Source organism: Mesoplodon bidens (assembly GCF_964165515.1).
Source record: "Mesoplodon bidens genome assembly, chromosome: 15".
In the NCBI taxonomy this organism is placed as follows: Eukaryota; Metazoa; Chordata; class Mammalia; order Artiodactyla; family Ziphiidae; genus Mesoplodon; species Mesoplodon bidens.
This window is the reverse complement of record NC_138171.1, coordinates 53870388-53892506: the sequence shown is the minus strand read 5'-3', so window position 1 is coordinate 53892506 and position 22119 is coordinate 53870388. Positions and strand designations below refer to the sequence as shown.

The 22119-nt window shown below is 47.9% G+C and overlaps 1 protein-coding gene across 2 annotated transcripts in view; it reads left to right on the top strand.

Moving 5' to 3' along the window:
* Nucleotides 1–22119, top strand: part of ABCC1 (ATP binding cassette subfamily C member 1 (ABCC1 blood group)) — a 137824-nt gene that overhangs the window by 24069 nt on the left and 91636 nt on the right. For both annotated transcript variants that reach the window (XR_014017680.1, XM_081257428.1), the window contains exons 2-4: nucleotides 15461–15637; nucleotides 18435–18560; nucleotides 21541–21678. Coding sequence is in view for 1 of the 2 variants with exons in the window: in XM_081257428.1 (XP_081113554.1) it covers nucleotides 15461–15637; nucleotides 18435–18560; nucleotides 21541–21678 (441 nt within the window). In the remaining variant the exon portion in view is untranslated. The remainder of the gene's footprint in view (nucleotides 1–15460; nucleotides 15638–18434; nucleotides 18561–21540; nucleotides 21679–22119) is intronic.

The window sequence follows — 22119 nt, the reverse complement described above, 5'->3', positions numbered from 1 at the left end:
CTTTAGCTTAAGGAGTAATTTCTAAGGGAATTCATTGTGTCATTGTTTGGAATAGCAAAAGCTTGGCAGCCACCCAAGTGGCAGGCAGTAGGGACTGTGCAGAGGGGATGGGCTTATGGGGAAGAGGGAGACTGGGTAACTTTTTACTGTTTGCCCTTGTATTTTACACACATATGTACATAACATATACTTAGTTAAATTTGAGTCATGTGTTGCCTGTTAAAGTGAAATTTAAAGATGGATTAATATTTTCCATCATTCCCCGCTCCCCAAATCATACAAAAGTGTTTCCTAAGCAGCTCCCCTGTAGGGGGAGGCAAGGATGAGCCCGTCCTTCAGGAAGATGTCAGAAGTGCCCCCCGGGCCAGCAGAACCCAGGGCGTCAAGGAGCATGTGCTGTGGAGGCCGAGTTTGATTCAGAGCAGGACCAGGTCAGGATGAGGTGGGGACCAGGGCCTGCCCGAGCGCATGGAGACCTGCAGGAGTGTCTGCTCGCTGGGGACACCGCTGGTCCTTGTGCCCTGCTGGCTCTGTGCTGTGTGAGTTTCCCATGGCTGCTGTAACAAATCACTGTAAAGTAAACTTCTGGCTTAAAGCAACACAGATTTATTCACTTCTAGTTCTGGAGGTCAGAAGGCCAGGGTGCGGTTCTGTGTTCCTTCTGGAGGCTCTTGGGGAGAATCCATTTCCTTGCCTTTTCTAGCTTCTAGAAGCTACCCACGTTCCTTGAGTCATGGCACCGCCTCACTTAGACCCCTCTGCTTTGGTCATCACATCTCCTTGTCTGACACCCCCCACCCTTTTCCCTTGTAATTCCCTTGTGAGTCCATGGGGCCCACCTGGACAATCAGGATCATCTCCCATCTCAAGATCCTTAACTTAATTACATCTGCAAAGTCCCTTTTTGTCATGCAAGGCAGAACACCCACTCATTTTGGGGATTGGGATGTGGACATTTTGGGGGGCTCTGGGCAGCACGGTTCCTGGCACATTGTAAGGGCTCAGAACATCTTTGTTGGGTGAAAGAATCATTTGGTGAGGCTGGAAATGTGGAAGGGACATAACAAGAGGTGGATCTGGCAGTGACATTTGTTGACCACCTACTGTGGACTCTGGCTCATGGTTAATTGAGTGCATGTTTGCATCATCTCATTAGTATTTCCATTTTACAGGTGTGGAAACTGAGGGTTAGTGGCTTGCCCAGTGTCACATGGTGAGGAGCTGAAACTCCATCTGCCTGATAAGGGGTGTGTTTGGGGAATAGGGCCTCTAACCTTGGTAAGGGCAGGGATTCTCTTAAAATGGGGTTTCTCAGCCTCAGCATTATTGACATTTGGGGCCGAGTCATCCTCCGATGGGCAGCTGTCCTGTGCATTGCAGACGTTTAGCCTTGGCCCCTAGCTGCAAAATGCTCATAGCATACCCCGCAGCCCCACTCCAGGAGTGACACCAAAAATGTCTCCAGAGCTTGTCAGATGTCCCCTGGGGGAAAACTTGCCTCTGGTTGAGAACCACTACCTGAAAACATAAAGCAGATGATGACACATCAGATCCACAGTCTCCATGCCATTCAGAGTGAGAGTCAGAATCCCGACAATGGCCTGTGAGTCCTGCACAGTCTGTCCTTCCCCAGCTCCCACCTTCCTCCCTGACTGCATCTCCCAGTTTTCTTGAATCATATTGGCCTCTCTATTATTGCTCCCAAATGCCAGACGTGTTCCTATGTCAGCGCCTTTGCACTGGCTGTTTACTCTGCTTGGAGCGCTCTTCTCCCAGATTCTTTTCCCAAATGGCCAGTCGGCTTACTTACTTGTTTCTTTCAAGCCTTTACACACATACGCCTTCTCAGCAAGGTCTTCCCCCTTCTCTGAGTCCTTTTGTTGTTGTTTTTTTGTTTTTTTGTTATGTTTTTTTTGGCTGCACTACTCGCTCAACTTGCAGGATCTTAGTTCTCAGACCAGTGATCGAACCTGCGCCCTCTGCAGCGGGAGCGCAGAGTCCTAACCACCGGACCGCCAGGGAATTCCCTCTCTGAGTCTTTTTATTGTTTTTTAAAATAAATTCTGTTTAATTTTATTATCTCATCCTTTTATTTTTTTAAAAAATATTTATTTATTTATTTGGTTGTGCCAGGTCGTAGTTGCAGCATGTGGGCTCCTTAGTTGTGGCATGCCAACTCTTAGTTGCGACATGCATGTGGGATCTAGTTCCCTGACCAGGGATCGAACCCGGGACCCCTGCATTGGGAGCGTGGAGTCTTAACCACTGGATCGCCAGGGAAGTCCCCCCTCTCTGAGTCCTTTTAATCATCACTCACACACACTATATTTTATATCATGCGTAGTTTGCGTGTATATATATTTCCTCTAGTTGACTCTCTGTCTCCTCTCATCAGACTAGACTGCCAGATCCAGGAGGGCAGCCCTTTGTCCTACTGTTCACTGCTGGGTCCTCAGCACCTACAAGGGTACTCAGTGGATGGATAGATGCTATCCCTCCTTTTTACTGCTGTGTCCCCAGGCATGTTCCTGTGCCTGGCACATGCCTGACCCCTGACAGGTCCCTGGAACATGACCAAATGGAGGATTTGGTGAAGCTCCAGAGTCTGATAAGAGGAGAGGAGTCGGCAAAGGGGTCAGGGCTGGATGGAGAGTGCAAGGACAAGTGTGTAATTTGCCCATGTGCTCACTGGGCGGGCTGGGGTCAAGGCAGGTCAGAGCACACTGCCTGCTGCTGACATTCAAAACACCTATGATGGGCAGCCGTGGCTGTTTCCTTCTTGGCACTCGAAGTCCTGTTCAGGCAGAGTCTTACTTTTGCATGTCACTCCTGTCCCTGTCTCGCCAAAGTATCCAAGTCTGCAACTTGGGCAGGGGGGCTCGGTGAGGATTTGGGGCTCTTGCCTGGGCATGGCCAGGGCCCTCCCGGGAGCTGGGGGTAAGACCTGGATGCTGCCCCGCCCCTCCCCCCAGGTTTCTGGGCTTTCTTCTGAGCTCTGGTGAGTCAGAGGGGGAAGGAGGGCCTCGGCTCTGCCCCCAGCGTGATGCTGGCACCACTGCCTTCTCCACCGCTGTGTGGGGGCTGTGGCCTCAGGCCTCTCCCAGATCTCTTCCAGGACTGTGTGGGGCAGTGGAGGCCCCCTGCCACCTCTGTAAACAGGATTAATGTCCAGAAGCCCAGCAGGTCCCCTGACCTAACTTGGGCCTCCCAGCATTCTTTTTCTCGGCTTCCCTTTGCTCCAGAGCTGCCCCTTTGCCGGGGATCTCGCACCCGGGATGGTTCTGCATGTGGACTTTATAGATGGCCTGTTGCCTCCACGTCCGCCCCTGCCCCTCCACGGTGGGCCCAGTCGTTGGCTGTGTCCTGCAAGATCTCCTTCTTTCCTTTGCTGGGGGTGTTGGCCCCGGCTCTGGAACCACCCTCTCTGGGTTTGAATCCAGGCTCTGCCAGGTGCTGCCCGGGCACTTTACGACAAGTCTTCTCACCTCCAGTTGCCTCTGTGTCCCTCCCTGTAAAGTGGGAATAAGACAGAACCTACCTCATAGGGTGGTGGTGATGATGAAATGGAACGATGCACACTGAACCCAGAACACGGAGCCTGTCGTTACAGTCAGGGCTCGGTAAGAGCTGCCTTCTTATTGCTGTTATTGCTGTTGTTAGTCTGAGTCTCAGCCCCCTGGGTTTGCACCTTCTACCCTCCCACTCCCAGCCCCTGCCTCCGATGAGGCCGCCCCAGGCAAGCTGAGCACTCACCCCCGCAGTCCGAGTATTGGTGCCGTTATTAATCCTATTTTGCAGATGAGCGGTCAGGGTGGAAGAGAGGAGCTAATTTTCTGAAGGTCAAGAGCCAAGTGAGCAGCAGCGACTAGATTCAAACCCAGGCCCACCGTTTCCAGGGGCCCCACTCTTTTGTGGCTATTCCTGTTGTTTGTATTCCTTTTATTCCCTTTCTCCTTTCTCTCCCTCCCTCCCTTACTTCTCCGTTTCTGAAAAGGTGGACGGGTGCCTGGGTCCCTTCCGCCTGCCTTGGACATGTTTCCTCCGACCTCTGGCTGCTCCTCAGCCTCTCAGATCCTCACCCTGATACTCTCTGTCCCATCGCTCTTCCCCTTCATAGCAAGTGTTGTCCTTTGTAATTATGTTTTGATTTGTGACTTTATGTCTTTAATGGACTGTGAGTCTTACGAGGGCAGGGTCTGCGCCTGCTTTGTTCCCATATCCCCATGATTAGCCCAGAGCTTGGCATGGAGTAGGCACTCAATACATATTCATTGCATGATGGAATGGATGAATGAATGAATGAAAGCTTGCACTTGTGTTTGTTGATTAGTCTCTTGGCCAGGAACTGAAACTGGAGCCTTTTGGGTCATCTCATTTAACCCTCCCGATCACTCTACAATAGGTGGGTCCTGGAATTAGTCCCATTTCACAGATGAAGAAACAAGGGCCTGGCAAGGCCACTGCATTAGGGTAGTGGGGGCAGTTTTGCCCCCCAGGGGCACATTTAGCAGTCTCTGGAGACATTTTAACTGTCACAGCTGGCTGTGTATGTCACTTGCAGGTTATGTGACCTCAGTTTCTTACTCTGTAAGAAAACTGTAAAATGGGTTTAAGTCTAGTACCTGCCTCCTAAGGTGGTTTGTGAGGATTAAACCTGATGTGTGCTATTGGCATCTATTGGGTGGAGGTCAGGGATGCTGTTCAACGTCCTACAGTGCACAGGCCAGCCCCTCAAAGAATGTTCTGGCCCCAAATGTAAGTAGTGCTGAGCTTGAGAATCCTTGTTTTGGGGCACGTATCTGTGACCCGGAGGAGATTAGAACCCAGACCTTGAACTATCGTTCTTAACCATCACCCTGCATTGCTCACATTGAGTGGATGGGTAGGGGGAGTTGTAGAAGATTCTGTGTCTGAGTCAGCACATTGCTTCTCCATTCTGTGCCCATGAGCTTGGAATCCCCAAGGCCTGAGGACAGTGTTGCCTTGCAAGCTGCCTCTGGTGGAACGGTGGGGCCACTGGCCTCGCAAAACGCTTAGCGCTCCAAGCACCTGGCTGACGGGTGGTGGAGCCCGGGAATTAAGACCTCAAGTGTCAGACAGACTCTCTATGGGTTCAAATCCCCGTGTTGCCTGACTCTTCCTGGCTCTGTGAGCCTGAACCAGTTCTGTAAACTCCCTGGGCCTCAGAGTCCTCACCTGAAAAGGGGGAGTTTTCACATTCCCGACTTTGTAGGGCTGTTGTGAGGTTTAAATGGACTCACGCTTGGAAAACACTTAGCACGGGGCCTGGTGTGGTCACTGTGCTTTTATGATAGGCACCCAATAAATATGTGCTCTCTCTTTATTCCCAGCCCAGCATTTAGAAATTTCTACTCTTAAACTCCTGCTGCTGCTATTTATTTATTTAAAGTGTGAACTAGTTTTGTTTTTGTTATTTTTTAGAGGTAATACATGTGGAGTAAAAAAATTCAAACAGTACAAAAGATAATAAAACAAAAACTAGTAGTCGCCTTCCTCTCACCAGCTTCAGCCCTACCCCCTGGAGATAATCACTCTTCATGTTAACAAAAATGTTAGCTTTTGTTGTTCTTGTCCCCTGCTAAGAAAATTTCCCTGCCTAGGCAAACGTCTATATACTCTTTTATACTAATTTTAAGTGGGAGAACAGTAGTACATGCATATGATAAAAAATTGCAGACAATACATTTGCTACGTATATAGAGGCATCTGCGCTGGGATTCAAATTCTTGGCTGTCCATACTGCTTGCAGGCTGTGTGACTTGGCCTCAGTTTCTGTATCTGTAAAATGGGTTTAGTTATAGCCCTGCCTCCTGGAGTTGTTTGTGATGTAAAGCCCTTAGATCAGTCCTGGCACATGATACTAAGAACCTTACTGACTCTTTCGCTTTCCATAGATAGTAGAAGGTAGCACACGTTTCTTCATTTGTTTCACGTCTTCGCTCAGAGGACATCTTGGCTCAGAGGCCTTTCCTGTCCACCTGATATAAAAGTAGCTCCCAGTGCCCACCATGATCCTCTGTTCCCTTGATTCTTCATCAGGTCAGTTGTTGCCTAGACATACATAGAGTTGTTTGTTTATTTGTTTAGTATCTACCTCTTGTGATAGAATGAAACTGAGAATGGAAACCTTATTTACCTCCGAATGGTATTGGCACATAGGAATCTCATGACTAATAGTTGTCCATTGAACTTCCCTCGTGATGCAGTGGTTAAGAATCCACCTGCCAATGCAGGGGACATGGTTTGAGCCCTGGTCCAGGAAAATCCCACATGCCACGGAGCAACTAAACACGTGCGCCACAACTACTGAGCCTGAGTTCTAGAGCCCGTGAGCCACAACTACTGAGCCCGTGTGCCACAGCTACTGAAGCCCGTGCACCTAGAGCCCGTGCTCCGCAACAAGAGAAGCCACTGCAGTGAGAAGCCTGTGCACCGCAACGAAGAGTGGCCCCTGCTCGCTGCAACTAGAGAAAGCCCGTGTGCAGCAATGAAGACCCAATGCAGCCAAAAATAAACAAACAAATAAATAAATTGATTAAAAAAATTGTCCAATGAGCCTTAGACACCTGATGGTTGTAAGTTATTGAGATAATTGAATGGGAAAAGGGATGTTCAGGCCCCAGGGGAACAGCCGGTACTAGTAGGTCCTCATTACTCAATAGTGTCAGAGCAACTCTGCTTACGGATGCTGGTGATGCTGAGTGGCAGTTCAAGTTCATAATCGCATCCCCCGCCCATCCTCCTCTCTGCAGCTTCCCTCCTGTCCCAAGGTCGGCCAGCTGGGTCCAGGCAAGACCGTTTCCATTGTCTCCACAGGCCCCAGCCAAGTGAAGCTGTGTCGGCAGGCCGGGGCTGTAGGGGCAGCCCTGCAGAAACCTTAGGCTCTGGCCTAGGGCACACCTGGTACCTGGGCGCTCCTCTCCAGAAGGATTGCAGCCCTGCAAGCACCTTGATTTTAGCCCAGTCAGACCCATTTCAGATTTTTGACCTCTGAAACTATATGATAAGAAAAAGTCTGTGTCATTTTAAACCACGAAATCTATGGTAATTTGTAACAGCAGCTGTAGGAAACTAATATAGGTAATTGGTAATTGGTAATATAGGTAATTGGTTCTGAATTTGGTGGTGTTTTGGGGATTCACATCTTCCTCTTGGCCCAGATTCCCTGTGGGTGAAAGCATGTGCTCCAGAAAGCTCTGTTAGAATTCTTATATTACCCATCACTAGGAGTTGGCATCAGGGGTGGGGTGGCTCAGTAGTCAGGCTTCCTAGGTTTGAGCCCTAGCCTCATCCCTTACAGGCTGTGTGATCTTAGGCAAATTATTTGACTTCTCTGTGTCTCAGTTTCCTCATCTACCAAGTGGGGATCAAAACAGAACCTCCTTTCTGGGTGATCATGAAGATTGAGTTAATTCACATAAAGTGCATGGAAGCAATACCTGGCATACAGTTAGTGCTCAGTTAAAGCTAGGTGGTGTTATTATCGATAACAATATAAGATTGTCGTATTAAGAGTATAATGCTATAAACTTCATTTATTTTTATTACTGATGTAAGAATTAAGATTAGTGACAATAGTCCTTTATTGAGTGTTAAGATATGACACTGAGCTGTATGTATGTAATTTTATTTAAACTGCAGAATAGCTTTAGGAGATGGGTATTCTTAGCTGTTAGTCATAGGTAAAGCTCAAAGAGGTTAAATAACTTGTCTAAGGTCACATAGCGAACAGAGAAGGAAATTGGACCTGTAAGAAAAGGGACAAGGGGACAGATAGTCTTTTGGGGAGGGGAGGAGGGGTGATGGGGAAAGAGAATAGGAAGAGAAGTGGGTTCCAAAAAGTCAACTGAGGTGGTTATAAATAATAGTCATAATCAACACTTATTAGGGCTTTTAGGATCTCCTGTGGAGGAGAAGGTAGTAGCTCCATTTTGCCGGTGGGCTTTTTGAGCCTCAGAGAAGAACAGTGACCTATCCAGCAGTATGCTGCTAGTAATGTTGTATCCCTAAATTCACTCGTGTCAAGTTCTGAATCACGTTGTTGTATAAAAGTTGACGTAGTGGATCAGAACTTGTATTACTAGGGTGCTTTGTATTGTAAGTGAGAGCAAATTTATTTCAAACTTGTGTAAAAGTGAATTTATTGGAAAAGTCCAGTGGGAGGGTGGGCTGCAGGTGAAGCTTGATCCAGCAGCCCACAAAACACCAAGCATCAGTTTCTTTCATCTCTGCCTTTCCGATGTCAGCTTCATTCTCACACTTGCCCTGGTGGTGCCACCCCTTCCTCCCCACTCCTAACTCTTGGTGCTTCCCTTATAAATGGCTGAGACACCTGTCAACCCCCCATCCTCACTCCGTGTCACTGGGGACAAGAGAGTATGTGTCCTTGTAGTGATTGGATTGACTGGGATCAAGTGCCCATTCTGGAGCTAATCACTAGCATGTGGGTAAAGGACTCTGCTGACTGGCTGATACTAAAGAGGACCTACCCCTGGAGCTTTGCCCCAAGCATGTGGCTGACAAGAGGATTTGCTTACGAACAAGAGCCAGCGGCTGTTACCAGAGAAGGGAAAATGTGTGTGGGCCTTGGACAACATAAACCCACTGCAGCATGGCCTTTGGGAAAATGCCTTATCTCCTGGTGCTTCGATTTCCTCATCCGTGAAATGGGGATAACAGCAGTGCCTCTTCTGAGGGCTGAGTGATGTGCCTGGCTGATCCGTGCTCAGAATGTGCTGGTTGTCATTATTCATCTGAGAGAGAAGGGTGCGACCTGACACCACACAGTAGAAATTGTATGAACTTCCAAAGCTTGTGGGCCAAGCAGACTTGGACTTGTTCCCCAGATCCTCGAATGTCAGCATTGGAGGGAGAGGGACATAAATGGATGACGAAGGTGTCCTGAGAAGAAAAGCCTCAACTGGGGGGATCAGGGGTTGCCCTTTCTGTCAGATTTCCATGGGCCGGGTTCCCGGAAGTGCAGAGCCTGGGCCAGCGCTGGTGACTGTTTTCCAGACTCCTGGAGCTGAATTTTGTTTCCCAGTAGTTGGGCTGATGGATGCTCCATTAGCAGAAGCAGGGAACGGTGGTCCGACCAGCTTGATTTCTGAAGCTCCCTGCGTTTGGAGGTAGAGCCCCTGAGGAGGAAGACTGTGGTTAGCTGTCGTCTCTGGGGTCGGGGCAGTCTCAGTGAGTCGTTCTTCCTTAAGAGCAGCTTTCGGCATTCCCTGTTTCCCCCAGAAACCCCAAATAGAGGGGGCCCCACTGCCTGTCTTCAGGGGCTCTCAAGGGGATTGCACAGAGGATTCATCAAATTCCTGGCAAGTGAGGGACATGCAGGAGGCCTTTGACCCTGTTACGTCACTGCTGTGACAGTGTTGTGGTCAGGGCCACTACTGGCGGGCGGTAGTGGCAGCGGGGAGGATGCAAGTTCACAGTCACAATCGGATTTCCTCTTTTCATGCCCCCCCGTCCTTCCGCCTCCCTCCCGTCTCTGCCCTCTCCGTCAGGGCTGGCCACCTGGCTTTAGCAGGAAGCCGCTGTCTGAAGAATAAACCCCTTCCTTTGCTAAGCATTTCTCTGACCTCTCCTTCCCCGGAGTTCTGTGTCCTTAGATGCTCCCCAGCCTCCTCTTGCTCACTTCCTAACTTGAACTTTTCTTTGTCCCTTAAGCTTCCTGACTCTAGGCAGTGCTGGGGTTAGTGGTGGAGATTATTATTAATTATTGGTGTCTGCAACTAATAGCCATCACTTACCAACTCTAGACCATGCCAACTGGTGCAGAGGATGGGCCCATTTGATACTTTTTCGAGGCCTGTGTGTTTTCCTGACCACAACTGGTAAGGAGATTGAGGCTTGGAGAAGTTAAGTGACCTGCCCAGGTTCACATGAGGTCAGAGCCTGAATTTTAATCCACATCCATCAGACCAGAAAGCCAGGGTCATAGCCAGGTTCTACCTTGATGGATTGTTTGTTTTTGTTTTTTTTGAATTTTATTTTATTTTTTTATACAGTAGGTTCTTATTAGTTATCTATTTTACATGTATTAGTGTATATATGTCAATCCCAATCTCCCAATTGGATTGTTTTTTAAATAACAAAGTAGGGGGACTTCCTGGTGACGCAGTGGTTAAGAATCTGCCTGCCAATGCAGGGGACACGAGTTCGAGCCCTGGCCTGGGAAGATGCCACATGTCGCAGAGCAACTAAGCCCATGTGCCACAACTACTGAGCCTGCACTCTAGAGCCCACGAGCCACAACTACTGAGCCCGTGTGCCACAACTACTGAGCCCACGTGCCTAGAGCCTGTGCTCCGCAACAAGAGAAGCCACTGCAATGAGAAGCCTGTGCACCGCAACAAAGAGTAGCCCCCGCTCACCGCAACTAGAGAAAGTCTGCACGCAGCAATGAAGACCCAATGCAGCCAAAAATAAATAATAAAAAATAAATTAATTTCAAAAATTATTTTTAAAAAAGGAAATAATGCTGGGGAGGGGAGACATGGTTTGGGCCATTTGTTTACTCAGTAACCTTTGGGTACCTGCTGGGTGAGGAGGAGATGAGTCAAAAGTAAATACGACACAGTCCTGGCACTGAGGTCCTTGCGTGGTCCTTGCAGGACAGAGGTATTGACAGACACGTGAGAAAATCATTGCAGTGTACAGGAGGTGTCCTGATGGTTTGGGGAGTGAGGAAGAAGGCTTCTTAAAGGAGGTATCTGAGTTGGGTTTTGAAGGGTGAATAGGAGTTTGTTACTGTGGAAAGACTGTGCAAGAAGAGCTTCTAGCAAGACATATCCCAAAGAACCATTCATTTGACTAGCAATTGGGGAATGACTTAAAGGCAGGGACCATGGCCTTCCTGAATCTCCAGTGCCTTGAGCAGTGCCTGACACAGGCTTGATAAATCCTCCTTTGAGTGAATAGTGGAGTTGACACGTTGGGAAACAGGGCAGGAGAAATTGTAGAAGAAACAGATGGGGCTTGAATGTGGAAGGCCTCATGAACCACAGCAAGGATCGGCTCTGAAAGGTGATCCGGAGCTATTGGAGGTTGTTACCCAATAGCAACAGTTGTGGTCAGGGCCACTATTGGCAGGCGGGGGTGATCAGATCTGTCCCACTTAATATCACAAGTATTTAAGCCTATAACTTTTCCCCTAAGGAGGAGAACCGGACTGCTTTTAAATGCAAAAAATGGCAGGATTTTCAGTTTCACTCATCCGTAAAGAGAAAAGAAAGTTAGGCTACAGGGAGATACGTTCCACTATCAGATTGGCAGAGATCAAAAGCTTATAATATATTGTGGTATGGGAAGTAGTTACCCTTGTACCTTGTTAGGTGCAGTATGAACTGATGGTACCCGTTGGAGGCAGTGTCTGTTTAAATTTTATTTTATTTTATTTTATTTTTATTTTTTTTGCGGGGGGGTATGCGGGCCTCTCACTGTTGTGGCCTCTCCCGTTGCAGAGCACAGGCTCTGGACGCACAGGCTCAGCGGCCATGGCTCACAGGCCCAGCCGCTCCGTGGCATGTGGGATCCTCCCGGACCGGGGCACGAACCCGTGTCCCCTGCATCGGCAGGCAGACTCTCAACCACTGCGCCCCCAGGGAAGCCCTCTGTTGAAATTTTAAATGCATACACCTTTTGATCCAGCAGGTCTACTTCTAGAAAGTTATCTTACAAATATGCTTGCTTTGTGTGCAATGAAGCACTTATTAGGTTATTTATTCATGGCTTCATTGTTTGTAAGAGCAGCCCAGTGCCCAGTCAGCAGGAGGCTGATGATATAAGGTCAAGTCCATCCATACAATGGAATACAAAGCAGCTGGAACAAAGAATGAGGAAGTGTGCAGAGCAGGATGATCTTTCAGATCTGTTATTAAGAGATGAAAGGAAGGTACAGAGCGGGATGTGTGGAGTATGTTTGTTTCTCTCCATTTGATAACAGAAAATACGTATTTATTTTTGTTATAGATGCATAAAATATTTTCTGGAAGGATTCACAAAAACCGATACTGTCACCTTAGAGAGAGGAACTGGGAGGTTAAGGACCAGGAATGGAAGGTGGCTTGTCACGTCTACTCTTTTTTCAAAAGAAATAAAATTAAGCTATCAAGAATAAAGTAGGGGCTTCCCTGGTGGCGCAGTGGTTGAGAGTCCGCCTGCAGATGCAGGGGACACGGCTTCGTGCCCCGGTCCGGGAGGATCCCACATGCCGCGGAGCGGCTTGGCCCGTGAGCCATGGCCGCTGAGCCTACGGGTCTGGAGCCTGTGCTCCGCAACGGGAGAGGCCACAACAGTGAGAGGCCCGCGTACCGCAAAAAAAAAAAAAAAAAGAATAAAGTAAATGTGTGGCACTGATAGAGATCAGTTTCTAACGTTACGTAAAAAAAGCAAGGTGTGGAACCGGTATGTATTATGGTACCTTTTGGGGAAGCAAAGTAGGTATGCTATATTTGGAAGAATATGCAAGGTGTTAGCCATGGTAGTTTTGCCTGTGGGTTAGGAGGCGAGTGCTGTGAGTTCAGGAAGGAGGATTTATTTTTCACAGTGTACCATTTTGTGTAGTTTGGGAAAATTTTAGCACGTAAAGTAAATGTATTACCCATTAAAAGTAAATTAATACAAAGAGAGACATGGATGAATGTCTCGGTGGATGGGTGGGTGGATGGATGGATGGATGAGTCAGTGGGTGGGTAGTTGGGTGGATGGATGGATGAGTCAGTGGGTGGGTAGGTGGGTGGATGGATGGATGGATGAGTCAGTGGGTGGGTAGGTGGGTGGATGGATGGATGGGTGCATGGGTAGTGGGGTTGGGTGTATGGATAGATGGTAGATGGATGGATGAGTTGGTGCATGGATGGATGGATGGGTTCATGGCTGAGTGGATAATTATATCTGATGCACGTATGGATGCATAGATAAATAAGATAAATTTGGCTGTAGTGGGGAGGACTAAGTGGGGCCCGGAGGGGCTGGAAGCAGGGAATGGCTAGAAAGCTACTGCAGGAGTCCAGGCAAGGAATAACTGGGGTAAGGATCGGGTTATTGAATTGATTCACATAGGAGCCGAGCTTCTTGTATACCTAACTGTGTATATTAAGTCCCAGCGCTCTTTTCTTACTAGAAAGGCAGATGCCTTTGGAATGAGCTTTTTCTGGCAACTGCCCAGAAACTGCTTTGTATATAATAACCACCAACAGTTTAATCCCCATTTTCACCATCACCTTAAGAATTATAAGTGGTGTGAAACCAATTAAAATAGTCTTTGATATAAACTACTCCTCTCCATGCTCATTCTTATTTCCAAGGCTGTCTTCCAGTGCCCAAGTCCAGAGCCATGACCTTTGTCCTTTTAAGGGTTTCTTTGTGTCTACTAGTTTCCTGGCTAAATCCCTTGGTGTATGTTGACCTTTTAAAGTTTACTTTTCAATGATTCCTTGTTCTTTGTTCTGGAAAAATGACCATTTATATCATAGAATAATTAAACCTCTGAAGAACCAGTTTGGGTACTTAATACCTAGGTCTCTCTCTCTCCCTCTTTTTCAAGTCAAATCCTTTTTTTTTTTTTTTTTTTTTTTTTTTGCGGTATGCGGGCCTCTCACCGTTGTGGCCTCTCCCGCTGCAGAGCGCAGGTTCCGGACGCGCAGGCCCAGCGGCCATGGCTCACGGGCCCAGCCGCTCCATGGCATGTGGGATCCTCCCGGACTGGGGCACGAACCCGTGTCCCCCGCATCGGCAGGCGGACTCTCAACCAATGCGCCACCAGGGAAGCCCCCCAAATCCTTTTTTTTAACCATGTTAATCATTTCTAAGTGTACAGTTCAGTAGCGTTAAGTATACTCAGTGTTGTGCACAACTCTTTTGAAAAACTCGGAACATATATTTTGATTGATCATCAAATGTATCTTTAAGTGAAATGGTCTGCTTGTTCCCATCATTTTCTCTTCTGTAACGTTCTTTGATGTGTCTTTAAAACTTGCATGGCGTTGTAAGAATCCAGGTTCCTTGGAGTTCCTTGGTGGTCTCACTTACCTGATTGTGGGAAGGCTGTTGGAACCGGAGCTGTCTGGAGGTGTCTGGAGAGCACATCATCCAGTGGTGGGAAGAGAGTGCTGGGGGGAAGGGGCTGCATGGGGACTGGCCAGCTGGGCCGCATGGACCTTATCCAAAGACTGGCTACTTCTAGCTCCTCCCAGTGGTTGTAAGGTGGGAATATGGGCCCAGTGCTGCCAGATTTTCTGATTTTTTAAAAGAGACACTGGAAATCCAAGTTTTACATGAAATTTCCTGATTTTTAAATGTTGGCAGCTAACATAAGATTTTTTTTTAAAAAAAAGCATGCTTAAAACACCAACAACAGTAACAACAAACAATCTGCGAGCCATATCAGCCTGGGAGCCACCTGTTTCAGACCTCTAATTTCATCCCACCTAATTATGGTAGAGAGAGATAGGAAATTGAGACCCCAAGATAGGGTAATAACTTTTCCCAAAGTTGTATAATGGTTCAGTGATCAGATCAGGACTTGAATTAAATTTTCCATTACGGAAGTCTGAAGTTTATTCTTGGGCAGATACAGATATACCTGGTCTATTTATGTATGTATCTATCTACTTATCTATTTGGCGTGTCTCTAATGAAATACAGGTGGCTTGTTAAAAATTAAAAGTAATTAAAACAAATTTGTTTCTAAGGCTGGATAGCTTAGTGGTTAAATGCAGGAACTCCAGAGCTGAATTCCCTGAGTCTGAGTTTGGCTCCACATCTTACCAACTGTGAGATACTGGGCAAATCACTGAACCTCTCTGTGCCTTAGTTTTCCCTCCTGAAAAAGGAATGATAAAGTAATTATAGAATTAAAGGAGATAATACATATAAAGGACTTAGAATAGGGCCTAGAACATAGAACTGCAATTTGGATGTTATCCATGCTGCTACTGCTGCTGCTGAAGATGGTGATGATGATGGTGATGATGGCAGTGCTGATGGTGCCAGTGAAAGTGATCGCGATAGTGGTGATGCTGATGACATTGATGGCAGTGATACAGGGATCACGGTGATGATAATGAAGAAGAATAATAGAAAGCTCTTAATTCACGAGATTGTAAAGTAGGAATGATTTCTATGACTAAACAACGTGTCAGTTTACAGAATACCCTTTAGGATTCCTTTAAATGTCAGTCTCCATCTTTTGTACAATAATGGAACTTACCACAGGTCCCAGAACTTGTCTGTTAGGTGAGATGAGATATACCTTTGTTCGTCGTTCCTTGTTTGTAGTTTTTCTGGCTACGAATCTTTCCAGTTTGCCTGTTCTGCCTGGTAGGGCCTCGTTGTTCTCAAACCCCATGACAGCTAGTTTTGAACTCTTCATGGGCCCCTTGTCCAAGCTCTTGGGGACGTCCTGTTGACCTGTGCCTGTTTGTGTCCTCAGGAGTGGAATGTCACGTGGAACACCAGCAGCCCCGACTTCACCAAGTGCTTTCAGAACACCGTCCTCGTGTGGGTGCCTTGCTCTTACCTTTGGGCCTGCTTCCCCTTCTACTTCCTCTATCTCTCCCGCCATGACCGGGGCTACATTCAGATGACACATCTCAACAAAGCCAAAACTGTAAGTCACGTGGGAGTTTATCATGATGTGTGTGTTGTGGGTGTGTGTGTGCTGAGGTGGGGAATGGTGGTTGTGAAAACTGACATGTTCCTTCTGCTTAATTGGCCCTGAGTTCCTTTTACTGGGAGACAGAATAATAATGTGGTGGGTAAAGGCTGGGGCTCTGAGTTCAGACGTGGGTTCAGATATCGGCTCTGCCACTTACTAGCTGTGTGGCTTTGAGCAAATTTCTTTTTTCCTTCCAGTTTTATTGAGATACAATAGACATGCAGCACTGTGTACGTTTAAGTGTACAGCATAATGATTTGACTTACATCGTGAAATGATTATCACAGTAAGTTTTGTGAACATCCACCATCTCGTATAGGAACAAAATCAAAGAAATGGAAAGAAAGTTTTTTCTTTGAGCAAATTTCTTAACTTCCCTGAGCCTCAGTTCCCCCATGTTTATAGTGGGGGTGATAGGATCTATCTCACGAGATTATCCAGAGGTCTTCCTCCCTGACCAAGGACGTCTTTTTATTTTTTTCAAAAAGATTTATTATTTATTTATTTATTTTATTTATTTATTTTTGGCTGTGTCAGGTCTTAGTTGCGGCACGCAGGATCTTCGTTGAGGCATGTGGGCTCTTTGTTGTGGTGCGCGGGCTCCAAGGTGCGTGGGCTCCGTAGTTGTGGCGTGCGGGTTCCAGGGTGCATGGGCTCTGTAGTTTGAGGCACATGGGCTCTAGTTGTGGCGCATGGGCTTAATTGCCCCATGGCATGTGGGATCTTAGTTCCCTGACCAGGGATCGAACCCGCATCCTCTGCATTGTAAGGTGGATTCTTTATCACTGGACCACCAGGGAAGTCCCAAGGATGTCTTTTTAACTTAAAAAAAGTTTTTATCTTGAAAGAGTTTCAAACTATAGAAAAGTTGCAAGGATGATACTAAGCATTCCCCCAGCCCTGTATACCCGTTACTCATAGTCCCTGATTTTTAACATTTTGCCATATTTAACATTTTAACCTCATCCTTCTCTTTTGCTCTCTCCATATACATGTATTCTTTATTTTTTTCTGAATCATTTGGGAGAAGCTAGCATCCACCACGCCCCTTTACCTGTGATTCTTCAGTGTATCTTTTCTCAAAACAGGGATATTCTCTTATATAACAACAGTACAGTAAATTCAGGAAATTTAACATGGACACCATACTTAAAAAAAAAAGCCTACTGTGTATATTCCAGTTTTGTCACTTGTCCCAGTACTGTCCTTTCTAGCACCCCCCCCCCCCAGTTCAAGGTCATGCGTTGCATCAGTCACACTCTTTATTTTTCTGTAATTTTGGAAGAACTTTTCACCTTTCTTTGTATTTTATGGCATTGGCATATTTGGAGCGCGTGGGCCAGTTAGTTTAGAGTCAGTTCCTCAACTTGGGCATTGGGACAGTGTTCCCTCATGATTAGATTCAGGTAATGCCTGTCTGGCTGGAAAACTATAAAAGGGATGTGGGGTCCTTCTCTGGTTACATCTAAGGCCTCATGGTGTCCATCTGCCCCTCGGTGATCGGCTTAATTTTGTTCCTCTGGTCAGCGTGTCTGGTTTCTCCGCTGTGCAGGTGCTGGTTTTCCCCTCATAAGGATGAGCTTTCTTGGGGAGACACGTGAAGGGCATGTATACACCTGCTCCTCATTCCACTGTCTCCTCTTGACTTAGCATGTGTCTCAGTCCTTTTTTAAGCCACATTTCCCAAAATTTATTTCCATAAGCCCTTGGCAAACAGGAAAACTTGGGTGATTTTACTGAAGCTGTCCCCTTGCCTATAATACCGCCGTCCAAACCTGTCTCGTCAGACCACAATCCAAGCCTATCTCAACATGCTGTCTGCTCCCCTATCCTCAGCTGGATCTGATGTCTTCCTCTTAGACTTCTGGAAGCGCTTTGTACTTCTCTTGGGGAACAACATCTCCCTTTAAAATGTAAATCAGATTTTACCTGTGCCTTGCTCAAAAAACCTCTAGTGGCTTCTCATTATAGGGAATAAAACCTGGACGTCCTCACAGTGGCCCCGCTTGGTCTGGCTCCAGGCTCCTCTTCAGCCATCTCCTACCACACCCACGGCTCATGCCACAGCAGCCGCAACCTTACTGAACACATTCCTACCTCAGGACCTTTGCACTTGCCCTCTGCCTGAATTGTTCTTTCCCTCAAATAGTCACTGTTGGCTCTTTACCCAGATGTCACCTGATGGATGAGGCCTTCTCTGACTGCCCTATCTAATCTGTTTTATTTCTCCTTATATTACTTACTCCTTGCTGGCATTATAGTATGTATTTTTCAGTTTGTTTCTCGCCTGTTTCCTTCCACTGGAATCGCAGCTCCATGAAGGCAGTGACTTCTGTCTGTTTTATTCTGTTATATCCTTGGCATCTTGGCAAGTGTGTGGCCCACAGTAGGACCCCAGTAAATTTTGTTTGGATGAATGGTCATCGTGAGAGGTGCCCTGTGCAGGCTGCTGGGGTTACAGATGTAGATAAGCCAGAGACTTGCTGCGTTTTCAGGTGCTGGGGAAAACAGTGACCACACAGAGTTGTGCCTGTGGTGCCGGAGAGATACAGACCAGTGTGGGATGGCCCAGGTGCTGGCTCACCCTACCTAGGGCTTGTCTGTGTTCCAGAGGATACATGCTGTATCTGGAGACCACAGTTGATGGTTTAGGGGGTGGCTGGTGCTCCCAAGGCTGAGATTTTTGCACAGGTGCCGGGGGAAGTTCCGTTGCTGTCCGTTGTAAGATGTGTATGTACTTCTCTTCCAGGCCTTGGGATTTTTGCTATGGATCGTCTGCTGGGCAGACCTCTTCTACTCTTTCTGGGAAAGAAGTTTGGGCAAGCTCCTGGCCCCAGTGTTTCTGGTCAGCCCAACCCTCTTGGGCATCACCATGGTAAGTAGGGGCTAGCACTGTGGAGACCAAAAGTAGTGGCTGGCATTTAGAAATGAAATGATCTCACAGTAGAAATCCAGAAATACAGCTGTGTGTTAGGTGAATCTGATGGTCTTGTGGGGGGTAGGGAGGAAGGGATGATGGGGCTGAGGCCTAAAGGATGAGCAGGATGTTAAAAAGTTGAAGGGGCTGGGTGTAGAGGATGATCCAGTTGGAGAGAGTAGCATGTGCAAAAGTCCTGGGGTCGGAGAGAGAGAGTGAGAGTTGGCCTATGTGGCTGGGGCAGAGACAGTAAGGAGGGGAGAGCGGGGGAGCAGGAATGGCAGCAAGGACAGAGGGCTGACCCCGAAGGACCTCGAGCTTCAGGGTTAGTGGGTTTTGTCTTGTTTTTCATTACTGAAGGTGGGTCCTAAACCTTTTTTGTGCCATGGACCCCTTTCTTCTTTGCCAATCTGGTCTCCTTCTCAGAATAATAATAGAACACGTAGGCTTACAAAGGAAACCAATCATACACACATATGTATACATATGAAGATTTTGTGATGTACATTTATATTTTTACTTGAGGTTTAATTTACGTAGGGTAAAATTCACTTTTTTCCGTGAACAATTCATGAGTTTTGATAAACAAATATTGTCAGGTGAGTGCCATGTCTACAATCAAGATACGGAGCAGCTCCACCACCCCCAAAATTTCCCTGGTGCCGCCCCAGCGCTTCTCTCCACCTCTTTACCCCGCCCCCGCCTGGCTACTGCTGCTGTGTTTTCTGCCCCTATCACTTTGCCTTTTCCAGAATGTCATGTGAATGGAACCATGAAGGCTGGAGCAGTTTGAGTCTGACTTCTCAGGCCCTGCGGTTCCAAAGACCTTTTTTTTTTTAAGTCACTCAGCATGTTTGATTGTATGGATTCCACATGCACCGTTTATCCATTCTTTGGGTGCAGTACATTTGGGCTGGGAAACCAGTTATCTTTAATCACAGTTAGGAAAAGATTAAAACGCAAAATTAAAATATATGTGCTTCTTTATGAATGCATTTCAAATCAAGACCTACCAGCAGCTGTGACTGACGCCTCCTTAATTTGCAAATAGCGATTGACCATACATGATAGTCAGAGACATCTTCAGGTTTTTTTTTTTTTTTTTTTTTGAGGTACGCGGGCCTCTCACTGTTGTGGCCTCTCCCGTTGCGGAGCATAGGCTCCGGACGCGGAGGCTCAGCGGCCATGGCTCACGGGCCCAGCCGCTCCGCAGCATGTGGGATTTTCCCGGACCAGGGCACGAACCCGCGTCCCCTGCGTCGGCAGGCAGACTCTAAACCACTGCGCCACCAGGGAAGACCTTTTTTTTTTTTTGGCCGCCGCCGTGCAGCATGCAGGATCTTAGTTCCCCAAGTGGGGATCGAACCCATGCCCCCTGCAGTGGAAGCACGGAGTCTTAACCACTGGACCGCCAGGGAAATCCCTTCAGCTATCTATTTTCAGATATGACTTCTAATGGTGACAGAGCCCCAGGCACTGCTGATGCCATTGTGGTTTGTTGCTTTCACGTGTCATTGGTGGTGCTAATGAGGGAAAGTGAAGCTGTAATTGTTTCCCATCTAAGTTCATGGACCGCTGGGTTCTATCCAGAGCCTGTGCTTGGACCCCAGGTTAAAACCCCCCAGTCCTAAAGGCAAAGGTTCTGAGCAAGGGCATGCCAGGCTGTGCAGATTTAAGAGCTGTCCGTGGCCTCCAAGTGGAGAATGGATTGTGGTGCAGGAGTGGAAGCTGGGAGGCCAGTAGGGAGGAGGTCATCCGGCATAAGGGGATGGAGGCTGGGACCAGGGTGAGCAGCAGGTAAGCTAAGGGTGGGCCTTGGTGGCAGAGCCAGTGTGAGTTGCTGATGGATAGATGTAGGGAGTGAGGGAGATGGGGGACCGAGGAGGACAGATGAGGACAGACAGACGTGTCTCTGGCTCAAGCAGCTAGGGGCTGAGGGGAGGTGCCCTGGGTGCCCGTAGCTCCACGGGAGTCAGGTTCGTGACTGTGACTGGCGTTGGGGTCTGCCTCCAGAGGGCCGCCTGTCTGGGGAATGGCCGTGGCATTTCCTTCTTTCAAGGAAACACAGTTTCATTGTTTATTTTCTCTTCCTGATCTCTAAATCACATGTAAAACGGAAGTCATAGCTCCGGGTATCAGGAATGAAATAAAATCCCAATCCGCCCACCACGGTTGTCCTAATGAAGTTTCCTGAAGACAGGCGTGTGACGGTATCAGGTTAAGTAAGTTTCCTGATCTGCAAACTGGGGTTGAAAACAGTTGAAAACAGGCTGCACCGAGTCGGTGCGTGTGAATGCCTCCTGTGCGGCGGAGATAAGAGAAGCTCAATAAAGGGGAGCAGTTACCACTGCTGCCCAAGGCACAAGAACCAGTCAGCATCAGGGCTGGATTAACTGATCTAAATCGAGGATCGGCCTGCCACCTGTTTTTGTAAATGAAGTTTTATTGGCACACAGCCGTGTCCACTCTTTCATGTATCGGGTAAGGCTGCTTTCACACTGCAGTGCAGACTTGAGTAGTTGTGAAAGAAACTCCATGGCCCACAAAGCCAAAAATATTTACTCTCTGGTCCTTTAAGAAAAAGTGTGCCGATCTCTGTCATAAGCTGAGCTTTCCCCCGACTTTTCCATCCTGTCCTGGGTCTGTACCTGGTCTGTTAGATTCCCACAGCTCTTGAGTTGGATACTGTCGTCATCCCCATTTTGCAGACAAGGCAGCAGAGGCTCAGAGAGGTTCGGTGACTCGTCCAGGGTCACCCAGCAAGGCGAGAGCAGAGCTGGGACTGGAGCCAGGTCCTTCCCAGGCTGTCCCCAGTACTTCCCACTGGCCCGACAGCAGCCCTCCTCCAGGCCTTGCATCTGCCAGGCTCTGGACTGTGGGAGCCTTGGGGAGCCTGGCCTCCTCCTGACGACTCCTGTTGTATGCTTTTCTCTTCCAGCTGCTTGCTACCTTTTTAATTCAGATCGAGAGAAGGAAGGGAGTCCAGTCCTCAGGGATCATACTCACTTTCTGGCTTATAGCCCTACTGTGTGCCCTGGCCATCCTGAGATCCAAAATCATGACTGCCTTAAAAGAGGTAAGTGGTGGCCTCAGTTTGTGTCTTCCGTAAGCGTCTCCTGGAAGATGCTTGTTCCTTCTGGCTTTTGTGGAAACCATGCGTTTCCATGGGAACCAGGGGATGGCTACTGCATGGGCCCAGCTTCTTTCCTGAGAATTTCCCTCGCCTGTGCAACCTTTGTTCTAGAACCTTCTTTCCTCAGGGCCCCATGTGTCTGTGTAGCTCTCAGGGGCAGGAGCTGCGGGCAGATGCACACCACCCTCTGAGCCTCTGTCAGCGGTAACAGCCAGGCGGGTTGGCTCTCAGTATCTGTTGTCTGGAACAGAGCAGAGAAGGGAGCAGTGTTTGCAGGGTGGTGGCTTGGGGACCCTAGACTTGTCCCCACGTTGCCTTGGTGCTGCTCTGGCTGGGAAGTGGCTCTCATTGGCTGCCATCCGCTGCTCCCAGGGATTCTGAAGA